The sequence below is a fragment of the Cryptomeria japonica genome, chromosome 2 (genome assembly GCF_030272615.1).
Source record: "Cryptomeria japonica chromosome 2, Sugi_1.0, whole genome shotgun sequence".
Lineage (NCBI taxonomy): Eukaryota > Viridiplantae > Streptophyta > Pinopsida > Cupressales > Cupressaceae > Cryptomeria > Cryptomeria japonica.
The window spans coordinates 474,578,097-474,596,545 of record NC_081406.1 but is presented as its reverse complement, the minus strand read 5'-3'; the positions used below and the strand labels follow the sequence as shown (position 1 = coordinate 474,596,545).

Here is an 18,449-nt window from a genome sequence, read left to right as displayed (position 1 = left end):
TGTTATTATGTTACAACTTGTTGAATTAATCTTTCCTTGGTCTTTAGAGTCCTTGTTATTAATTTCTACAGCCATAGGATAGATTTATTTATTTTATGTTATTTATTTTTACTCAACCTTTGTTGTCCCTTTATGCATGGATTTTTCCTACATTTAAGGAGGTTTTGTGCTTAGAGAGGTGGCTACCATTTTCATTAATTTGAATTATCCTAAACTTCATTTGTCATTAGTAAAAAATTCCTTGGTGTGTAACTCCTTTCTTAGGTATCACCATAATACTTGCAAGGAATATTGGAATGTGATTCCTTTATTAGGTGTCACCATATTCCTTAACAGCAATGTTTGAATGTAACTATTTCCTTTGCACACATGTTAGCTACTCCAAATAAACACACAAAGGAACTACTATATTCCTTGCAATGAGCATTAACAATTGGAATGTAAATGCTTTATTGGATGTCACTATATTTCTTGCCAGGAATAATAAAATGTAACTCTTTCCTATTCACACATATGTTGGCTGCTCCAAATGAGCACACAAAGGAATTATTATATTCCTTGAAATGTATATTAGGATGTAACTCCTTTTCTTTGCACGCATGTTGATTGCACCAAATGAACACACCCAGCTGGGAAGGCCAAGCATGCTAGATTTTGGGGGCAATCCAAAATGGAATGCTACACACACAACTTCCAAATGTGTAAGCAATCCCCAATGAAGACCAGCTTCCTATCTAAACTAAAAACTAAACTAATGCTCGCAATGAAAAAGGCAAAGTAAACAAAAGCTTAGATGGGGTTGCAAAAAGACATGGATACAGAATAAAATAACAAATGGAGTGACAAACCAAAAACAATGATCAATCAACTACTCTTTATGCTCAGTTACCGATTCAGGTACCGGTAGGGTATGCGGGTACGGCAAAAAAAATTCCCTGGGTACAAGTCCGGGTATATATATATAGATATGATAATATATTATAATATATATGAAATGAATTTATAAAAAACTTTAAAATTAATAAATAAATAAAAAACATATTTTACTAAACATTATTAAACATATAAAAATAAATTTAAAAAAACTTCGTAGTGTTAAAAGCTACGATTTGAAAAAGAATACTATGTTAAATACAGCAAAAACTATACAAAACTATGTATCCAACTATTAATTATGAAAAAATGAAGATTAAACATGAAACACTGCAAGAAGTAGAACTCCGGCAATTCCCGATGATTTCTAACGATTCCCAACAATTCATGGCGTTTTTTGACAATTTCCAACAATTTCTGGAGTGTCTCAAACCACGTACAAACCAAAGGCTGAACCAAACTCGGACTGGGACTCAATTCGAACCCAACCTTGCACCCAAAGGCTAAGGGACAATTCTTTGATAATCAGAATTCGAAAACTTGAAATTTAGTCTGATTTTAAGGATCCCTGCCTGTAAGATTAAGACAACATGAAAAAGCAACCTCTGAGCATAGGTCTGATAATGAGAATTTAGAACGAAAGAAAGGATTTTGGAGTCCAAAATCTCAGAATTTTGTCATGGAACTGCTTCAGACCTGCAAGATTTGAAGAAAAATCTCAGAGGAAGCCTCTGATTAGCCTTCAAATGCCTTGAATTCTCCCTTAGAACCTGCAATTACACTTCTAATCTTGCCTAAAAATTTGAAAAGATGCCTTGGAAAGTTCAAACTTCACAAGGATGAGAGAACAGTTGTGAATAGTGAATTGCCAAGGCTACCATCTTATAGGAAACTCGAATTTTGCCTTGAAGTGCTTTTTGTTTTAATGAATTTTTTGAAGGCATTGAATGTGGTCCAGTTTTGGCTTCTAAATTGAACTTCCCTTGTGCTTTATTGTTTTTTGGTTTTAAAGCTTCTTGCAATCCCTTATTTTTCATCCTTCTAAAAGCCTTCTTCATAGGCAAATTTGGGCATATGATGAGTTTTTGTGCTCTAATTATCAAACTTTGTATTCTCAACTTGGGTGAATTCCTCTTCATCTACCACTTTATTGTGTTTTTTCCATTGTGTTTTATTTCCAAACACTTTCACAAGACTTGGGTGAACTTTACTTTTCATTGCTTTATTTGATTTTGCCAAACTCAAAATTATTTGAATCATAGATGAAAAAATCGGCTATAAATCGTTTAGATCGCAATTTATTGGGAGTGAAATGCCCAGCCGATTTAATCAGCAAAAAAAACGCCAATGATTTTCCCTAAAAAAACTCATTTTTCGAGAGGAAAAAATCACACAAAAATGGCGATTAAAATACAGAATATCGCGAGTTTTGATTTGACAGGAATCGGAACCCTAAAATGCGAAAATGTAGGAAGTTTTAATGCACGCGAAATGAAAAAATGTGTTTTCGGCTTCTTCATTCCACGCGACTACAACCGATTTCTTCTCGTGGATTCATCTGTCCCATAGGCTTTGTTAAGTCTCGTGGACATTAAAATTATTTTTTCTTCTTCTTCGTCTGAGCTCCTTGACAGCCGACGCAATTTAATGTATATGCATGTTTTTTTTTAATATTTTAAAAAATTATATATTTAATGTTATAAATTTAATATGTTATTATGTGTGTTTTTTTATGTTAAGAAATTTAATGTTAATGTTATAAATAATGTTAAATTGTTAATATTATAATTTAATGTTAATGTTATAAATTATGTTAATATGTTATCATGTTCTATAAATTTAATGTATATGTGTGTTTTTTTAGAATATTTTAAGAAATCATATATTTTCAAATGTTCGATAAATTTGCCGATTTTTCCCGATTTTTTGCCGATTCCCAATTTTTTTTTAAATTTCGGCCAAAAGATTTATTGTCGATTAAGAGTTTTTCATCTTTGATTTGAATTTCTCTGAGGTTGGGCGAATTGCACATGTGCCTAGCTTTATTGCTTTAATCCATCTCATCCTCAAGCTAGGTGAATTCCTCTTGCAAGCTTTGTGCTTTATTTCATTCTTTAATCGTTTTTTTTTCTTATCTTTTGCCAAAACTTTCCTTTTTCCCAGCCAAGGGCAGACTTTGCAAAGGCTTGAGGAAGTTTATCCAAGGTCCAAGGCGGACTTGATATGTGTTCTAGGAAATTCTTACAATTAGGCAAGGCGGACTTGATGGTGGACTAAGAAATTTCACCCCTAGAGAAGACTTGGTATGGGGTTAAGGAATATTTCCACCTAACTAGGGAAGACTTCATGAGCACTTAGAGAATTTCGCAATGTGTCTTCACCTCAATCTCTCGACACTTAACCTTATTTTGCCCTTTTCCTTCAATATGCCAACACTTACATCAGATTTGTCATTAATTTTTTTGAGCTGCCTTCTCATGGTAGGGCGGACTTGGGGTCTTGCCAAGGAATGTTACCAATGTTTGCCATACTTAACCAACCTTCTTACCCCCTTAACACTTAATCATTTGTAACTTACCCCTGGGGCGGACTTGGTGATGACTTGAAAAAACATTCTAAGTGTGCCTAGGCGGACTTTACTTAGGGTTTGGAAACATCACCAACGGGTGGGGGGGTGGGGGGGGCTTCATCCCTCGAGACCCTTTCTTTAAAAGGGAATAACTTGATTTACAACATACTACTTGATCTGCTTTTTCTTGCTCTTCGATATATGCCAAAACTTGTGGTTCTGGAATGCCATTACCACCTTTTCCTAGACAAAATTTGACACCTTGTCTAGGGATCTTATGCAAATGGCTTTTCACTCCACTAAATGAGCTTGAATACCTAACTTTACATTCACCATAAATCCAAACATAACCCCCACCACGTAGAAGCTACTCTACAATTTCAAAATATTTCCAAAGGGGGGAGTTTGGGTCTGTTTTGAAGCATGGTCAACTCACGGAGCTAGAACCGGTTGCTATTGTAATACCTAAGACTACAACTTCAGTAAACAAAACATTCAAATAATAGAAACAAATGAAAACAAAAAATATAGATACCTTTAAGTCAATTCATTTTAAAAAATTAAGCATGTATTATAGACACCTAAGAGGATGAAAACAAACCAAAAACTTCAAAACAAAAAAAAGGAGTTCATTTGCAAAAAAAAATGTAGGAAATATTAATGATAGAACCAGAAACATAAGACACAGAAATCTGAAACTTAGTAAATCTCACAAGAACAAGATACACAGAATTTTATCCTAGGAAAACCCTCCACCTGAGGGTGAAAAACCCAGCCACACCAATATCAACCTTTATTGAAGGAACAAAATTTGAATACAATGCTCTCAAGCAAGATTGTTAACACTTAACAATCAATGGTAGAAGCTGAGAATATATCAGAACTGAAAGCTTCTACAAAATATACAGAATAGCAAAAGAAGAAGATACAAAACTCTCAACTTAAGTGATCACATATAATAGACTCCTCTCTTGAGAACTTCATACACCAACACAAACAGCAACACGCCTTTTTAAAGGCAAGGCTTGAAACATCTCTAAGATGGAGTAAGACGAAGGGCCAACACTTCATACGTGCAAAACCCAAAGCGGCAGTTCCATTGAATGTCGTTACATATTCCGCCACCAACAGGAGCCGAATACACCATCACATTGAATGTCGTTACATTGAATGTCGACGACAGGAAAGCAACAGCAAGAAGATTTTACATCATCACAGGTATAATGAAATCTCCTACAGCTATTAACATTAACACTCCCTCTTAGCAAAGGAAATATCATTTACAGATATTCAAATCATGGAGTCTCTCAACATGACAAACATAATGGCTACACTTTATCACAGATTCTCTCAAAGTGATAGCATCATGGATTCACTCAACATGATGTTCACCATGGCTACTCCCATGTGTGAAATAAACACAAGCTCTCATCACGGAGTCACTCAAACGTGATGTTGTCATGGAGTCTCTCAACATGACATCCACCATGGCTACTCCCAGAGGGTGGAACAAGGGCTTTCACCTCAAACTTCTCTCACAGAGAAGAATGCATTAACAAGGGCTTGCACCTCAAATTTCTCCATCACAGAGAAAAATGCATTACAAGGGCTTTCACCTCAAATTTCTCCATCACAGAGAAAAATGCATTAACCAAATCTTCATGATGACGTGGCTCCCTCTGAACCTTATATCAACCTTCTGACCTCCTCGCCCAAGGTTGCCTCTAATGAATTAACAGGCTCCTTCTGAAGCTGGATGTCAGGGTCCCTCTGAAATGTTAGATTCCCTTTAAAACTGAAATAACCATGATCCTTGGAATATGACCATCCTAAGATTAGAACAAAAATCTCCTCGCAGTCTGCTCCCTCTCATTAGGAGAGCCCTCTTTTCTCAATTTTAATATCTTCAGTGTTGTAGCGATCAAGAGGTATGTTGAAGTATACCCCAATTCCAAATCTCCAATCAGTAGAGTGACCAACCTCCAACAATATGTAACATAATGATAGCCTAGACAATGCTCAGATAAGAGCAACAACATAGAGAAGATGCGATCTTGTCCCTCCAAAACAATAATGTGGACTTCACGCGATGTGATACCCTTTGTCTCCTCGACCTTCTACCAGCAAGTTTCATGGCATTGCAGTGGATACGGCGCCTAAGGTTTTTGCGACGAGCAAATCTGCCAATACAAGATAATCAGGGCACGAAAAAGAAGCTGCGGGTTTCAATTCCCCGCCATCCAAGCTCGTGGCCTTGCTCAAACGAATCTGGAGCATCGTGTCCCTTCTTTTCGGATTAATGTTGTAGCTTTCTCTACTCAAGGCGGCTTGAGGCTAAGTCACAGGCCTGAGAGAAGACAAATCTCGTTGTGCACGCAAAGAAATCCGAAACGGAGAAATGAAGTGATGCAGAGCATCATGAAAAACCAACCAAGAACCCCAAATCAACCACAGAGTCCCAATCCTAGGGTGCTCAATGACCCAAAATAATCATCAATATTCAACCTTGATATATTTGAGGCATCCAGCAAGATTAATATCAACCAACCAATCCAGTATCAAATCTTTCATATCATTTATAACCCTTTAAACATTATTCAAGACCCAAACAATGCATTTTGTTGTCCCAATTAATGACAGTCTGATATACCCGTACTCAGTTATTAATAACTTTCCAACCCAACCATATTGTGAAGATCTCTTCAGTTGAGATTGTAGAAAGCTAGGTTTCCAAAACCATATTAAAATTTTAGAACAATCCAACAGTGGATTTAAGAGTTCTTCTCTCTGCACCAAGACCATTTTGACTGTTACAAAAAAAACAAGAATTCTTCATTCCCAGTCCGCCTAGGGCATCAAATATCTCATAGAATACTTAGCCAATCACATTGAAACTGAATTAATTTGAAATATAATTCAACCCTATATTAAAAACCAAATTTACAACAATCTCCAATGGTGAAATCAAAAGATTTTAGGGAAACTCTCCACAAACCCCAATTTGGAGGGTTTTTTGACAGTTTTCACCAAATCTTGCATAACTTGCTTCAAAATGGTTGAAACTGAATGAAACCAAAGGGAAAACAAAGTTAACTCATGCCATTATCATATCCAATACATTTCCAATGGATACAAATGATTTTTCATAAAGAAAAACGTGAATGATCAGACTGCTATACCCAGAAAACAATGTGGAGTGTGTAAAAACTTCAAATGTTATTCATTTCCTTCTTCCAATCTTACACACACCCATTGGATTCGACCAAATGATGGTTTTTATAACCACCATACATCCATATGGTAGTTACAACTACCCAAGACCAATTACATCCTTGGTTTGCCACTTTATAATGCAATTTGTGCTTGACAACATTTTTGACACAATTGACAATTTTGACATTTTGATAAATGACCCCTAATCTTTGCTTGTGCACTTGAAATACATTTAGATGGACTCAAAACAAACTTTTCATCCTATTTACCCTTACATGGGCATATTTGCACAATGTGACCTCCTAGACCATATTAGGACTCAAATACACATCTTGAGCAAATGTCTTACAATGCTTCACAAAATGACTCAAAATACATTAAAATGACCATATAAACTCAAATATGAGTGAAATGATTCATAGCATGATCTTTAACCTCCTGGTGTATGTTTGGGTTAGGTGCTCCTGCACCATACTACCGACCTTGAAATCTTTCCAAGTCCCTTGGAAACAACCTGCAAGAAAATTTTGTGTCTTGGACTGAAACTTTGTCTTTGTTTTCATCTTTATCTCTGCCTCTTCCTTTCATCATTCTCTCATTATCCTCATGCTGCTGTTACCAACTTCAAAAAGGTAATCATACTCTCAAATGCTCACATCCATGGAGTATCCAATGACTGCAACTCAAGGTGTTCCTCAGGCATCCACACAAACTCACACTTCCTTTGCCTCACCTAGGAGTCTCTTTTTCCTCTCTCCCTAGTCTTTTGGCAACCACAACCAGGTTCTCTCCTCAACCTGTTCCTCTGTAGTTAGGTGGATCCAACACCTGCAACCAAACACAACATAAACATAAAACAACTATGTGGATTGCCTCCCTCGGCGTTCTATCCACAAAAAACCTTTCCAAACCCAGACCTTTTGCTGGGCTCTGATACCAATTTGATGCAAAGCATCATGAAAAACCAACCAAGAACCCCAAATCAACCACAGAGTCCCAATCCTAGGGTGCTCAATGACCCAAAATAATCATCGATATTCAACCTTGATATTTTTGAGGCATCCAACAAGATTAATATCAACCAACCAATCCAATATCAAATCTTTCATATCATTTATAACCCTTTAAACATTATTCAAGACCCAAACAATGCATTTTGTTGTCCCAATTAATGACAGTCTGATATACCCGTACTCAGTTATTAATAACTTTCCAACCCGACCATATTGTGAAGATCTCTTTGGTGAGATTGTAGAAAGCTAGGTTTCCAAAACCATATTAAAATTTTAGAACAATCCAACGGTGGATTTAAGAGTTATTCTCTCTGCACCAAGACCATTTTGACTGTTACAAAAAAAACAAGAATTCTTCATTCCCAGTCCGCCTAGGGCATCAAATATCTCATAGAATACTTAACCAATCACATTGAAACTGAATTAATTTGAAATATAATTCAACCCTATATAAAAAACCAAATTTACAACAATCTCCAATGGTGAAATCAAAAGATTTTAGTGAAACTCTCCACAAACCCCCAATTTGGAGGGTTTTTTGACAGTTTTCACCAAATCTTGCATAACTTGCTTCAAAATGGTTGAAATTGAATGAAACCAAAGGGAAAACAAAGTTAACTCATGCCATTATCATATCCAATACATTTCCAATGGATACAAATGATTTTTCATAAAGAAAAACGTGAATGATCAGACTGCTATACCCAGAAAACAATGTGGAGTGTGTAAAAACTTCAAATGTTATTCATTTCCTTCTTCCAATCTTACACACACCCATTGGATTCGACCAAATGATGGTTTTTATAACCACCATACATCCATATGGTAGTTACAACTACCCAAGACCAATTACATCCTTGGTTTGCCACTTTATAACGCAATTTGTGCTTGACAACATTTTTGACACAACTGACAATTTTGACATTTTGATAAATGACCCCTAATCTTTGCTTGTGCACTTGAAATACATTTAGATGGACTCAAAACATACTTTTACATCCTATTTACCCTTGCATGGGCATATTTGCACAATGTGACCTCCTAGACCATATTAGGACTCAAATACACATCTTGAGCAAATGTCTTACAATGCTTCACAAAATGACTCAAAATACATTAAAATGACCATTTAAACTCAAATATGAGTGAAATGATTCATGGCATGATCTTTAACCTCCTGGTGTATGTTTGGGTTAGGTGCTCCTGCACCATGAAGTCGCAGCTTAGAGAATGGTGTTGTCTACAGGAAAACATAGTCCATATAACACCAAACAATGAACAAGCAACCCTCCCAGAATCTTGGGGCCTCCTGTGACAGAGACGGCCTCGGACCTGGCTCTGATACCATGTTAATGATAGAACCAGAAACATAAGACACAGAAATCTGAAACTTAGTAAATCTCACAAGAACAAGATACACAGAATTTTATCCTAGGAAAACCCTCCATCTGAGGATGAAAAACCCAGCCACACCAAAAATCAACCTTTATTGAAGGAACAAAATTTGAATACAATGCTCTCAAGCAAGATTGTTAACACTTAACAATCAATGGTAGAAGCTGACAATGTATCAGAACTGAAAGCTTCTACAAAATATACAAAATAGCAAAAAAAGAAGATACAAAACTCTCAGCTTAAGTGATCACATATAATAGACTCTCTCTTGAGAACTTCATACACCAACACAAACAGCAACATGCCTTTTTAAAGGCAAGGCTTGAAACATCTCTAAGATGGAGGAAGACGAAAGGCCAACACTTCATACGTGCAAAACCCAAAGCGGCAGTTACATTGAATGCCGTTACATATTCTGCCACCAACAGGAGCCGAATACACCATCACATTGAATGTCATTACATTGAATGCTGTTACATTGAATGTCGTTACATACTCCACCACCGACAGGAAAGCAACAGCAAGGAGATTTTACATCATCAGAGGTATAATGAAATCTCCTGCAGCTATTAACATTAACAGGAAAAAAAACCAAAAACTTAAAAAAACCTACCTCTTTTGGAGAAATCTTCTTCTACAATCTCCTTAATCACAAACAAACTCTTACAGATGTGTAGGAATAGCACAACCGGCTTGAAACGTTCAACAATCAGTCTTCAATTCTATTTGTGCAATAGAAAGCAAGAAAAAAAGTTCAGCAATGGAGGATAATATTTTTATTTTTCATTCACAATATGAAAAATAAGTATGCTTTTGCCTTTTGGATGTTTTTTATACCATATTTTAGGGTTTGGGGGGCGAATTGCACTTTTTGGTGTAAAAATTCAAAATTAAAAAAATTAAAATGGTGAAATTCCCAGATTTGGCGCAAATACTGAAAAAATATACCTTGGATTCGCCTTGGACAGACCCGCAGGCATTAAGCAGACCCTACTTGAACCCACAGACGAGCCGAATCCAGACCCACCAGACCTTATTGTTACTCAAGTTCTGCAAGGACCAAACCAGTAACATAGGTTGTCACTAGAGGATAAGCACAACAAGAACTAGACTATGAAGAAAACTTTGCCCCACCATGCCAATGATAGCCTTTTCACTGGTTATCTCAATTGTCACTCACTTTGGATGGAAAGTATACCAAATGATTGTTAAAAGTATCTTGCTAATCGCAAACTTGGCAAAGGAGGTCTACAAGGTTCAGCCACTAATATTCTAGGTTTCTAGAAATGAACATATGGTTTACAAGTTGGATCAAGTCTTTGTATGGAGCTAAGAAAACTCCTTGAGCCTATTATTTTAAAATTAATCATCTTTGAGATTTAAGATTTAAAAAAGGTCAGTCTAATGCCAATCTCTACATTAAATGAACTTAATTGACTATGTCAATGATCTTGCCATCATCCAAAGCAGGGCCAATAGTATGCAACAAGTGAAATTTGATAATTGTTTTGTTTTTGACATAATAGTTCTTGGCCTCTTACATTATTGCTTAGGTGTACAATCTTGGAAATTTGATCAAACTATTTTTGTATCAGTAATTAAGTATGCCCAAGCACTTCTGGACAAGTTCAAAGTGACAAAGTGCAATCCAAAATCTACACCTATGGAAGTCAAAAGATAAAACTCTCAACTTACATTGATTCACCGCCATTCAATGAATCAATGTATCATCAATTGGTGGGTAGTTCAAATTACCCTTCTACAACTCAGCCAGACCTAATGTTTTGTAAAGATTTGTTTTCTCAATTCATATCCAAGCCACAAGAACATTGGCAAGCTGCAAAACAAATGTCAATGGAAACCTTGACTTGGGCATCTATATCAGCAATCTGCAGCCTTCATGCTATCCAGATATACTAATTCTAATTGGGATGGATAAGTTGATACTAGAGATTCTACATTATGTTATGTGTTTACCTTTGGATCCAGTGTTCTCCGTTGGCGAAAGAAGTTGCAACATATAATTGCTTTATCTAACACTAAAGTGGAAAATAAGTTGGCTATTCAAAGGAACCCTTGACTTGGGCATCTATACCAGCAATCTGCAGATTTCATCCTATCCAGATATACTAATTTCAATTGGGCTGGATCATTGATGCTAGAAAGTCTACAGTAGGTTATGTGTTTGCTTTTGGATCCAGAGTAATTTCTTAGCAAAACAAGTTGCAACGTATGATTGCTTTACCTAAGACTAAAATGGAATATAGGGCAGCTATCCATACAGGGTAAGGAGCATTATGGTTACATAGGATGTTGGTCAATCTTCAACTTGACCAAACAACACTGACCTCACTATTTTTTGCAACTATCAAAGTGTGCTCAAAATGATGAAAGATACAATCTGTCATAACAGAACCAACCATACTCAAGTTCATCACTATTACATCTGCAAGATGATCAATAGTGAAGATATTTGTCTTTATTAGTGTCCTACAGAGAAGCAGGTTGCTGATATAATTACTAAACCACTTGGCAGGGATAAATTTGTCAAACTTAGAGAAAAACTTGGTATTATGACTAGTTAGTCATAAGGAGGGGTCCGGATAATAGATAGATTCTTATAAATTATAGAACGTATAGAATATTTTAGGTAGTTTTGAGAAACAATAAACTGCGTGGGCTGTTCAACGATGTTAGCATTGTTATTTCTCATTATATGTTGTTTGTTTCACAAATGGTAGGTTTCTTATTCTAAGGCCGGCTTATTTAAAGCTACACATGTAAAGAAGGAACTTGGCTTGTGTTATATTCTTGTTAAAAAAGAATAAGATAAGACATGCTGAGTGTGACCTATAATCAAGCCCCTTCAAACATACTGCCAGTACATAAAATGTGGGCCACACTTGAACTAAACTAGGTGTAAATCTCTGGAAAATCTGCAACTTCCTAAGCCTGAGTTAAAACTAGAGTGATTGAAAGCATTTGAACTGGGTGTAAGGGCTTGGACATATTGTCATGATCTGATAGCATGATGTCAAGGCTGGAGTCTGGGTATTTTGACAACATATGACGTATACGAAATGACATGACATGAAATGGTTTTAATTAGGTCCATAAAACCAAAAGAAGTTTACGTGACCGTGCGGCTGTAAAGCTATGCCCACCACGTGGATGCTTTAGCAACTCCCATGGATGTTTTTACACATGTTTATCAAACCAGAATTGGAAAGAAGTAGAAAGAAATTAACGTCTTGTTAACTCGTTTTAAGGGAAGTTCATCTGCTAATAATTCTGATCTAGAATTTCCCTGACTTATTAAATAGCTGTAACATAAAATCAACCGAATGTTACTCTTAAGTCTGGCATTCCGCAACAAGGTGTCTCTCGGATCAGAATAAACAAATTAACAAAACAGAATTTTTGAGATCATTTTTTATCAAATGAAATTCAACAGAGTAGTTTCAAGTCAATCTTCATTAATTCATATTACATGGTTCATAAGAAGTCATCTCTCAATATTACACTGATATGATAGCATGGGAAGATACCATTTAAAGGATAAATTAATGATAATTGGAAGTAGGGAGAAACAACGAAATAGAAATCGGGGGAGAAAACGCATACCCCTGCAGGGAGAGGAAGCATGAGACGGTGTGGGTGATGAGTGTTTGCCCAATCATAGCGAGTGACGCCCAATCCGCGCTCTCGCAGGCGCTCCCTTCTCATCTTATCGGCAGAGGAGAGATTGGATTCGTCCACACCACCTCCCGGGGGACTCACCATCAGCTCCTGCTTGGCTGTGGATGCATCGATCACGTAGAGCTTTCGGTGCAGCGTGGCATCCGGACTGTAGAGATAAGAGAGAAGCGTGTCATCGTGTGAGAAGGCAAAGGAGCCTGGCACTGCACATCCAGGCAGAGGGTTTTCTACTATGTCTTCAACATCCACATGGAACTCATTCTCTTGTAGATGGGGCATTGAACAAGCTGGATTTTTCAACGCACAACAAAGGCTCACAACAAGGCTGCTCCTACACCTCAATCAATGGGTTTCGCTTTTGCCTCTTCCACTATAATGGGTTTTTCCACTATATAATATTTTATTTAGGCATTGCGGGGAGCCTGTATGCATAATCTATTCATTGGGTTCTCTTTTATCTTTCCCTCTTACGATGGTTACAAGTTCAATGAATTACTCCATGAAATCTTACTCAGATTGGTGCTCTCTGTGTCACGTGCGATCGTGGCAGTTTTTCTTGTAGTGGGGTAAATGGTTAAAAATTATGGCATCCGGGTGTCCAGAGCCAAAATTCCATTGTACGTTGACCGGTTACAAAAACATTTAACAGTGGATATTGGTTGTCTTCCTAACAATGAATGAAAAACTTTTTTAACTTTCACGAAGGTCTTCTGGTCAGCTCATTCGGTTTCGTTTTAGGCAGTTAGGGTTTGATCTTGATTTACTTGCAATGTGTGGCGAGACCTCTATACACAACGTCTAACATAATTTATAGGGGGGCTCATCTTCGAGTGAATCTTTTAACTTAAAAATAATTTATGGTATGGTAAATTTGTTGGTCTTTTGTATTTTAATTTATTTTTAAGAAAATGATGAGCATCTGTATTTTTTCTATAATCTTTTAATTGAATAAATTGTATAAAAAAAGCATTGTCATTTGATTGATATGTTTGTTGGATGTTTTCAAAGGTAGGGGAAGAGCACCAGTAGTTGAGCATGTATCAATTGTTGTGAGGGTTGTTGATACCTTTTGTTCCAAAAATGGAACAAATAAAACGTATTGTTTGAAACATAAAATATCAATTTTTGTTAGGAAATGTACCAATAGTCGTTAGGAAATGTACCAATAGTTGTTAGGAAATGTACTAATATTGTAAAAAGTAACCAATTAAGTGATGCCATATCAGCTGCACAACTATTGGGGCCTCTTTTGCACGCCTATTGGTCTCGCTTTTTTTTTGGGTTGTTTTCGACACCTTGGCAAAAAGCATGCTGATGTGGCACCATACTTGATGATGTGGCATTGAAAGCTTAGTTATAAGCACGGGACTTGCCAAGTAAGCTACTGTAAAAAATTGGGAGTGATTTGAAATTTCCACGTAAGATTTTGAGAAGCGTGAAGTTAGGGTGCTCAACTACTGGTGCTCTTCCCCTATTATATTATAAAATAAAATGTTTTTTTTTTTCAAAAAATACACATTTTTTCTTTTCATATTGTTCAAGTTTTTTTTACTATCGTTTCTAGTTGATTGAGAGTTAATTCTTAATTGAGCAATAAGAATCTTGACTCTCCACGAAATATGAGCCCCTATGTACGTATTTGATTGAATTAATGAATGAATGTTTTTTTAACGTCCACAAGGCAAAACGGTTTATGGGAACCATGGATAGCTAGCAAAGAAAGCACGCAAAGTCCAAAAAAAACACTATGACTACTAAACCTCCTTTTCCTTTTGCGTCTTGGATCTTCCACTGTGTATCTTGATTAGGGAATTTGCAACCCTTGTTATCTTTTCTTCGTCAAATAGGTCAACCCAAGGTGTTTACATTTAGTGTCTCAGCATAGTTGATCTGAATATCATTGTAGCTTGGACACTCCATGATATAATGCCATTTTGTCTCCATCACCCCTTGAGTGCAATATCTACATCTTTTATCTTCACATTCCTCTTTAGGTATCATCCATCTTCCAGTTTTGCATCTAAGTTGATGTGAGCAGGTTCTAATCTAAGCAATTAACATTTTTGCTTTCCATTTTATTTCCATTCCTATATAGTTCTTTTGTGTATGGTCATGTGTGGGATTGAAATGTTTGATATAGTATTCCTTTTTTCCTCCCTATTTACCTTGTCCACATGTTTTCTTTGAATTTTTCTTACACATACTTTTTTATTTCGCCATTGTTATTTGAGCAATCTTTTATGTTAATATCTCACTTATACATCCATTTAATGTTTTGTTTCATCCATGTGCTCTTCCTTCGGTCTAGTTTCTACCTCGTTGTCACTTTTGGCCAGCAAGCATCTCCATGTTTTCTAATCTTCTTAGATAACTTAGCAGTCGAAACATAGTTGATCCTTCAAAAGGAAAATCCCCCACTTCTGCTAGGAAAATCTCATATGGGATAGATGATTTAATCTTGAGGCTATTTGGAGTAAATTGTTTTTGTTATCTCTCTACCTATCTCCATTTCTTTGTTGAAGTGTGTATGCCAAAAATGTGGTCTTCAACCTATAAGAAGAAAAACACTTCAAACACACCAATGAAGCATTGCATTAGAGTTAGAAATCATACACAAGTTAGTGGATTTAAAACTCCTAAAATCGCCTCATTGTCCTCTATCTCTAAAGATCTTCAAGATTCAAGGTGGCCCTCACTTGGAAGGGCACTTGATCTCTTAGATGACAACCTAGAGAACGAGATTTTAGTGATATGCTAAGATCAAAATGGATGCAACTAAGATCTTAGCTAAGATGAGATGATGGATGAAGATAGGATGCAAGATGCAAGACTAGATGATTAAGATGTTAAATGTATTCCAAATTGAAGATTAGATGATGCTAGATGAGTTAATTAAACTAGATGAGTATAAAATACTATGAGATGATATGCTAAAATGAAGCTAAAATTCTAAATGGCTTGGATGCTTGAAGATGGCTTGAATGCTTGTAGATGACAAGATGAGTTCCTTAACCTGCAAAATGACTATAATTTAGATGAACAAGATTGAGATATGAATTGAAGGAGAAATGGGCTCTATTTATAGAAGAATTGGAGAATTGGATGGCCAAGATTGAATTGGCTTAAGGAGGGTCAAGATTGAAAGTTATCAATCCATGTGAGATTTTCAGTCCAATCCCATGTTGACAAGTGTCACCATGAGATTGCTTGAGAGGAGAGGAGGAGGCATTAAATGCTTTAGAAGGCTTAATGGTTAATCTCACGTGGGCAAATTCATGAAATAAAGCTTTTATCCAATGAATAAAGATATTGTCCAATGGACAAAATCTTGTGCAAAGCTCAATGTGTTGAAAATGTGAAGTTTTGCAAGAGCATTAAAATCTCTTTGGAGACCTTGGAGATTATCTTGTTGGAAGTTAGAAAACCTTCAAGACTTTTGTGAGAGCCCTACAAATTTGGGGAACTCAACAAAGTTAGCTTGTTGAAAAGATAAAACTTTAAATGCATTTAGAAGAATTTCTTCCAAAATTAGAAGTGACTTCCCCAAAATTTAGGGATGTGACCATGGTAGAAGAATTAGACTAATTAAGTGGGTTTTGAGAGGTTCTAGAAGAATTCTTAGGAAGTTAATGGAAAATGTAGGAGAATGCAAGTGGGAGAAATAAGAATTTTTAATTAAAATAAAAAGATTTATTTCAACTAAAATGAATGCAACTTGCATCTGGATAGATATTTAAATAAATATTAATTTATTTAAATGTGAATGTGAATTTTGGATTTTATTTAAATAAATATTAATTTATTTTAATGAGAAAAAAGGGGATAAAGCATTAAATGCTTGAAGACTTTGAGGGAAACCATTAAATGCTTAAGAAGACTTTAAGGGAAACCATTAAAGGTTTGAGAAGACTCTAGAAGGAAGCCATTAAAGGCTTGAAGACTTTAAGGGAAGTCATTAAAGGTTTCAAGTGGGTGGGGATAAATAGGATTTCAAATAATTAATTAATTACGCCGAAGGCGTTCCCTTATATGAGATGGACGACCTCATTTTCGAAATCAACGGTCTACATTTCTCAATAAGTGTGCAAGACCATTGGAATGAGTTTAACCGTTAGATTGGTTTTGTTTCCTACGATTGTTTTCTCCTTCTATTTTGGCTGTCAGTTTCTCCACCATTTTTTTGTTGGCCATTTCACGTCCGCCATAATGCTTTTTGCAATGAATGTAAATTGTACGTATGGTGTTTCTAGCCCTTCATACTTTATTATGCAGTCATCGTAGAAATCACAAACTCATGTCATTTTTATTGGAAGAAACAAACTAAGTAGGTTGAATGTAGGTTTAACTCTATCCATAAATTTCAGACATCTTGCATGAAACAATGAACACTAATTACGTACAATGAAATTATCACACATTGGATCTTTTGGTTGTTCATATTTTAAAATAAATTTGTTAAGAAAAAGTTCTCCATGCTTATATATTTTTAAATACCTTGAAATATGGTGCAGTTTACAAAATGTAATAAAAATTGTGTTAAACATTCATTCATAAAATTCACCCATCCTTTAGCATTCCATATATTTAACATTTGATAGAGTGTAAAACATTAAAAAAGTGTGTTTTAAATGTTTTTGTGGTTGATAATAAATATATAATTTCAATAAATAATTTATATTAAAGATAATAATTTATTTTTAAGAAAGTTTTTTTAAATATTTGTATTTATGATATTTTGTAAGTTTTAATATAATGTCTTATTTAATTAGATATTTTTTAGGGCATCAGATTTCATTGGTAGATATCATTTGAGATTCTTGCAGTCTTAATGTTGTTTTATTTTCGACAGCAAAAATCTTGGACGTCGGTAGATATCCGATGTGGTCGTTTCTCCTCCAGAAAAAGCATGTACTCTTTTATGTCCTTTAATACACGATGGTGGTTGACGATGGTGGAAGTAATCGGGTCAGCCAGTATGGCGGTACCGTGTACGCTATGCTTCCATTAATACTTCTCATTGCGTTGGAACATCGATCTTTTCCAACGATTGTGAAAAACCTTTTCCGACAAACGCAAAAAAAAAGCCAGCGTCTTTGTTGAGCTAATTAGCTAACATCTTTATTATTCTAGCCCACAACTTGAAAAGTGTTTACCCTGAAATCGAGGATGTGGAAGACAAAAGAGAGCCCGTGCAAAATACAGTGAATAGAAGGAAAAAACAGCTAGTATCGAAAGCTACAGTGACGATCATCCAGATCATCTTGCAAGCCTTGAATGGTAAGAAGATATTTTTCCTAGTGATCTGAGCCCTACGTTTACATTCAACTGATAAAGAATAAAGAATAAAAGAATGAATGACTGAAAGAGATTAGTCAAATCGGAAGTTATGCTAGTTATTGGATGTAATGGAACTCATCATCTCACATTTATTAGCATTGGGGATGAAGTGGCTAGTTGTGAAGGCTCATTTAAGAAGATATTTTCCCCCTCTATTCCCTGTAAGTGATAAGAGACACGCAAGTGGTTGTTCATTTAAAGAGATGTGACTTAGGACTTCATCGGTGAATGCGATGTGACTTAGGAAGATGGTTGGTTTACATTCAATAGAAATGCCTAACCGACCCGAGAGTGCTACAAATATCTTGGTTTTCCTTACTTATTTTACTTCTAATTTCTGTGTTTTTACA

The 18,449-nt window shown here is 35.8% G+C and overlaps 1 protein-coding gene across 1 annotated transcript in view; it reads right to left on the bottom strand.

The window, feature by feature from the left end:
* Positions 1–13,508, bottom strand: part of LOC131048939 (uncharacterized) — a 129,162-nt gene extending 115,654 nt beyond the window's left edge. Inside the window, exon 1 of the mRNA XM_057982964.2 lies at positions 12,688–13,508. Within this exon, the coding sequence (XP_057838947.1) occupies positions 12,688–13,041 (354 nt within the window). The 5' untranslated portion in view covers positions 13,042–13,508. The remainder of the gene's footprint in view (positions 1–12,687) is intronic.
* Positions 13,509–18,449: the final 4,941 nt, after the last annotated feature.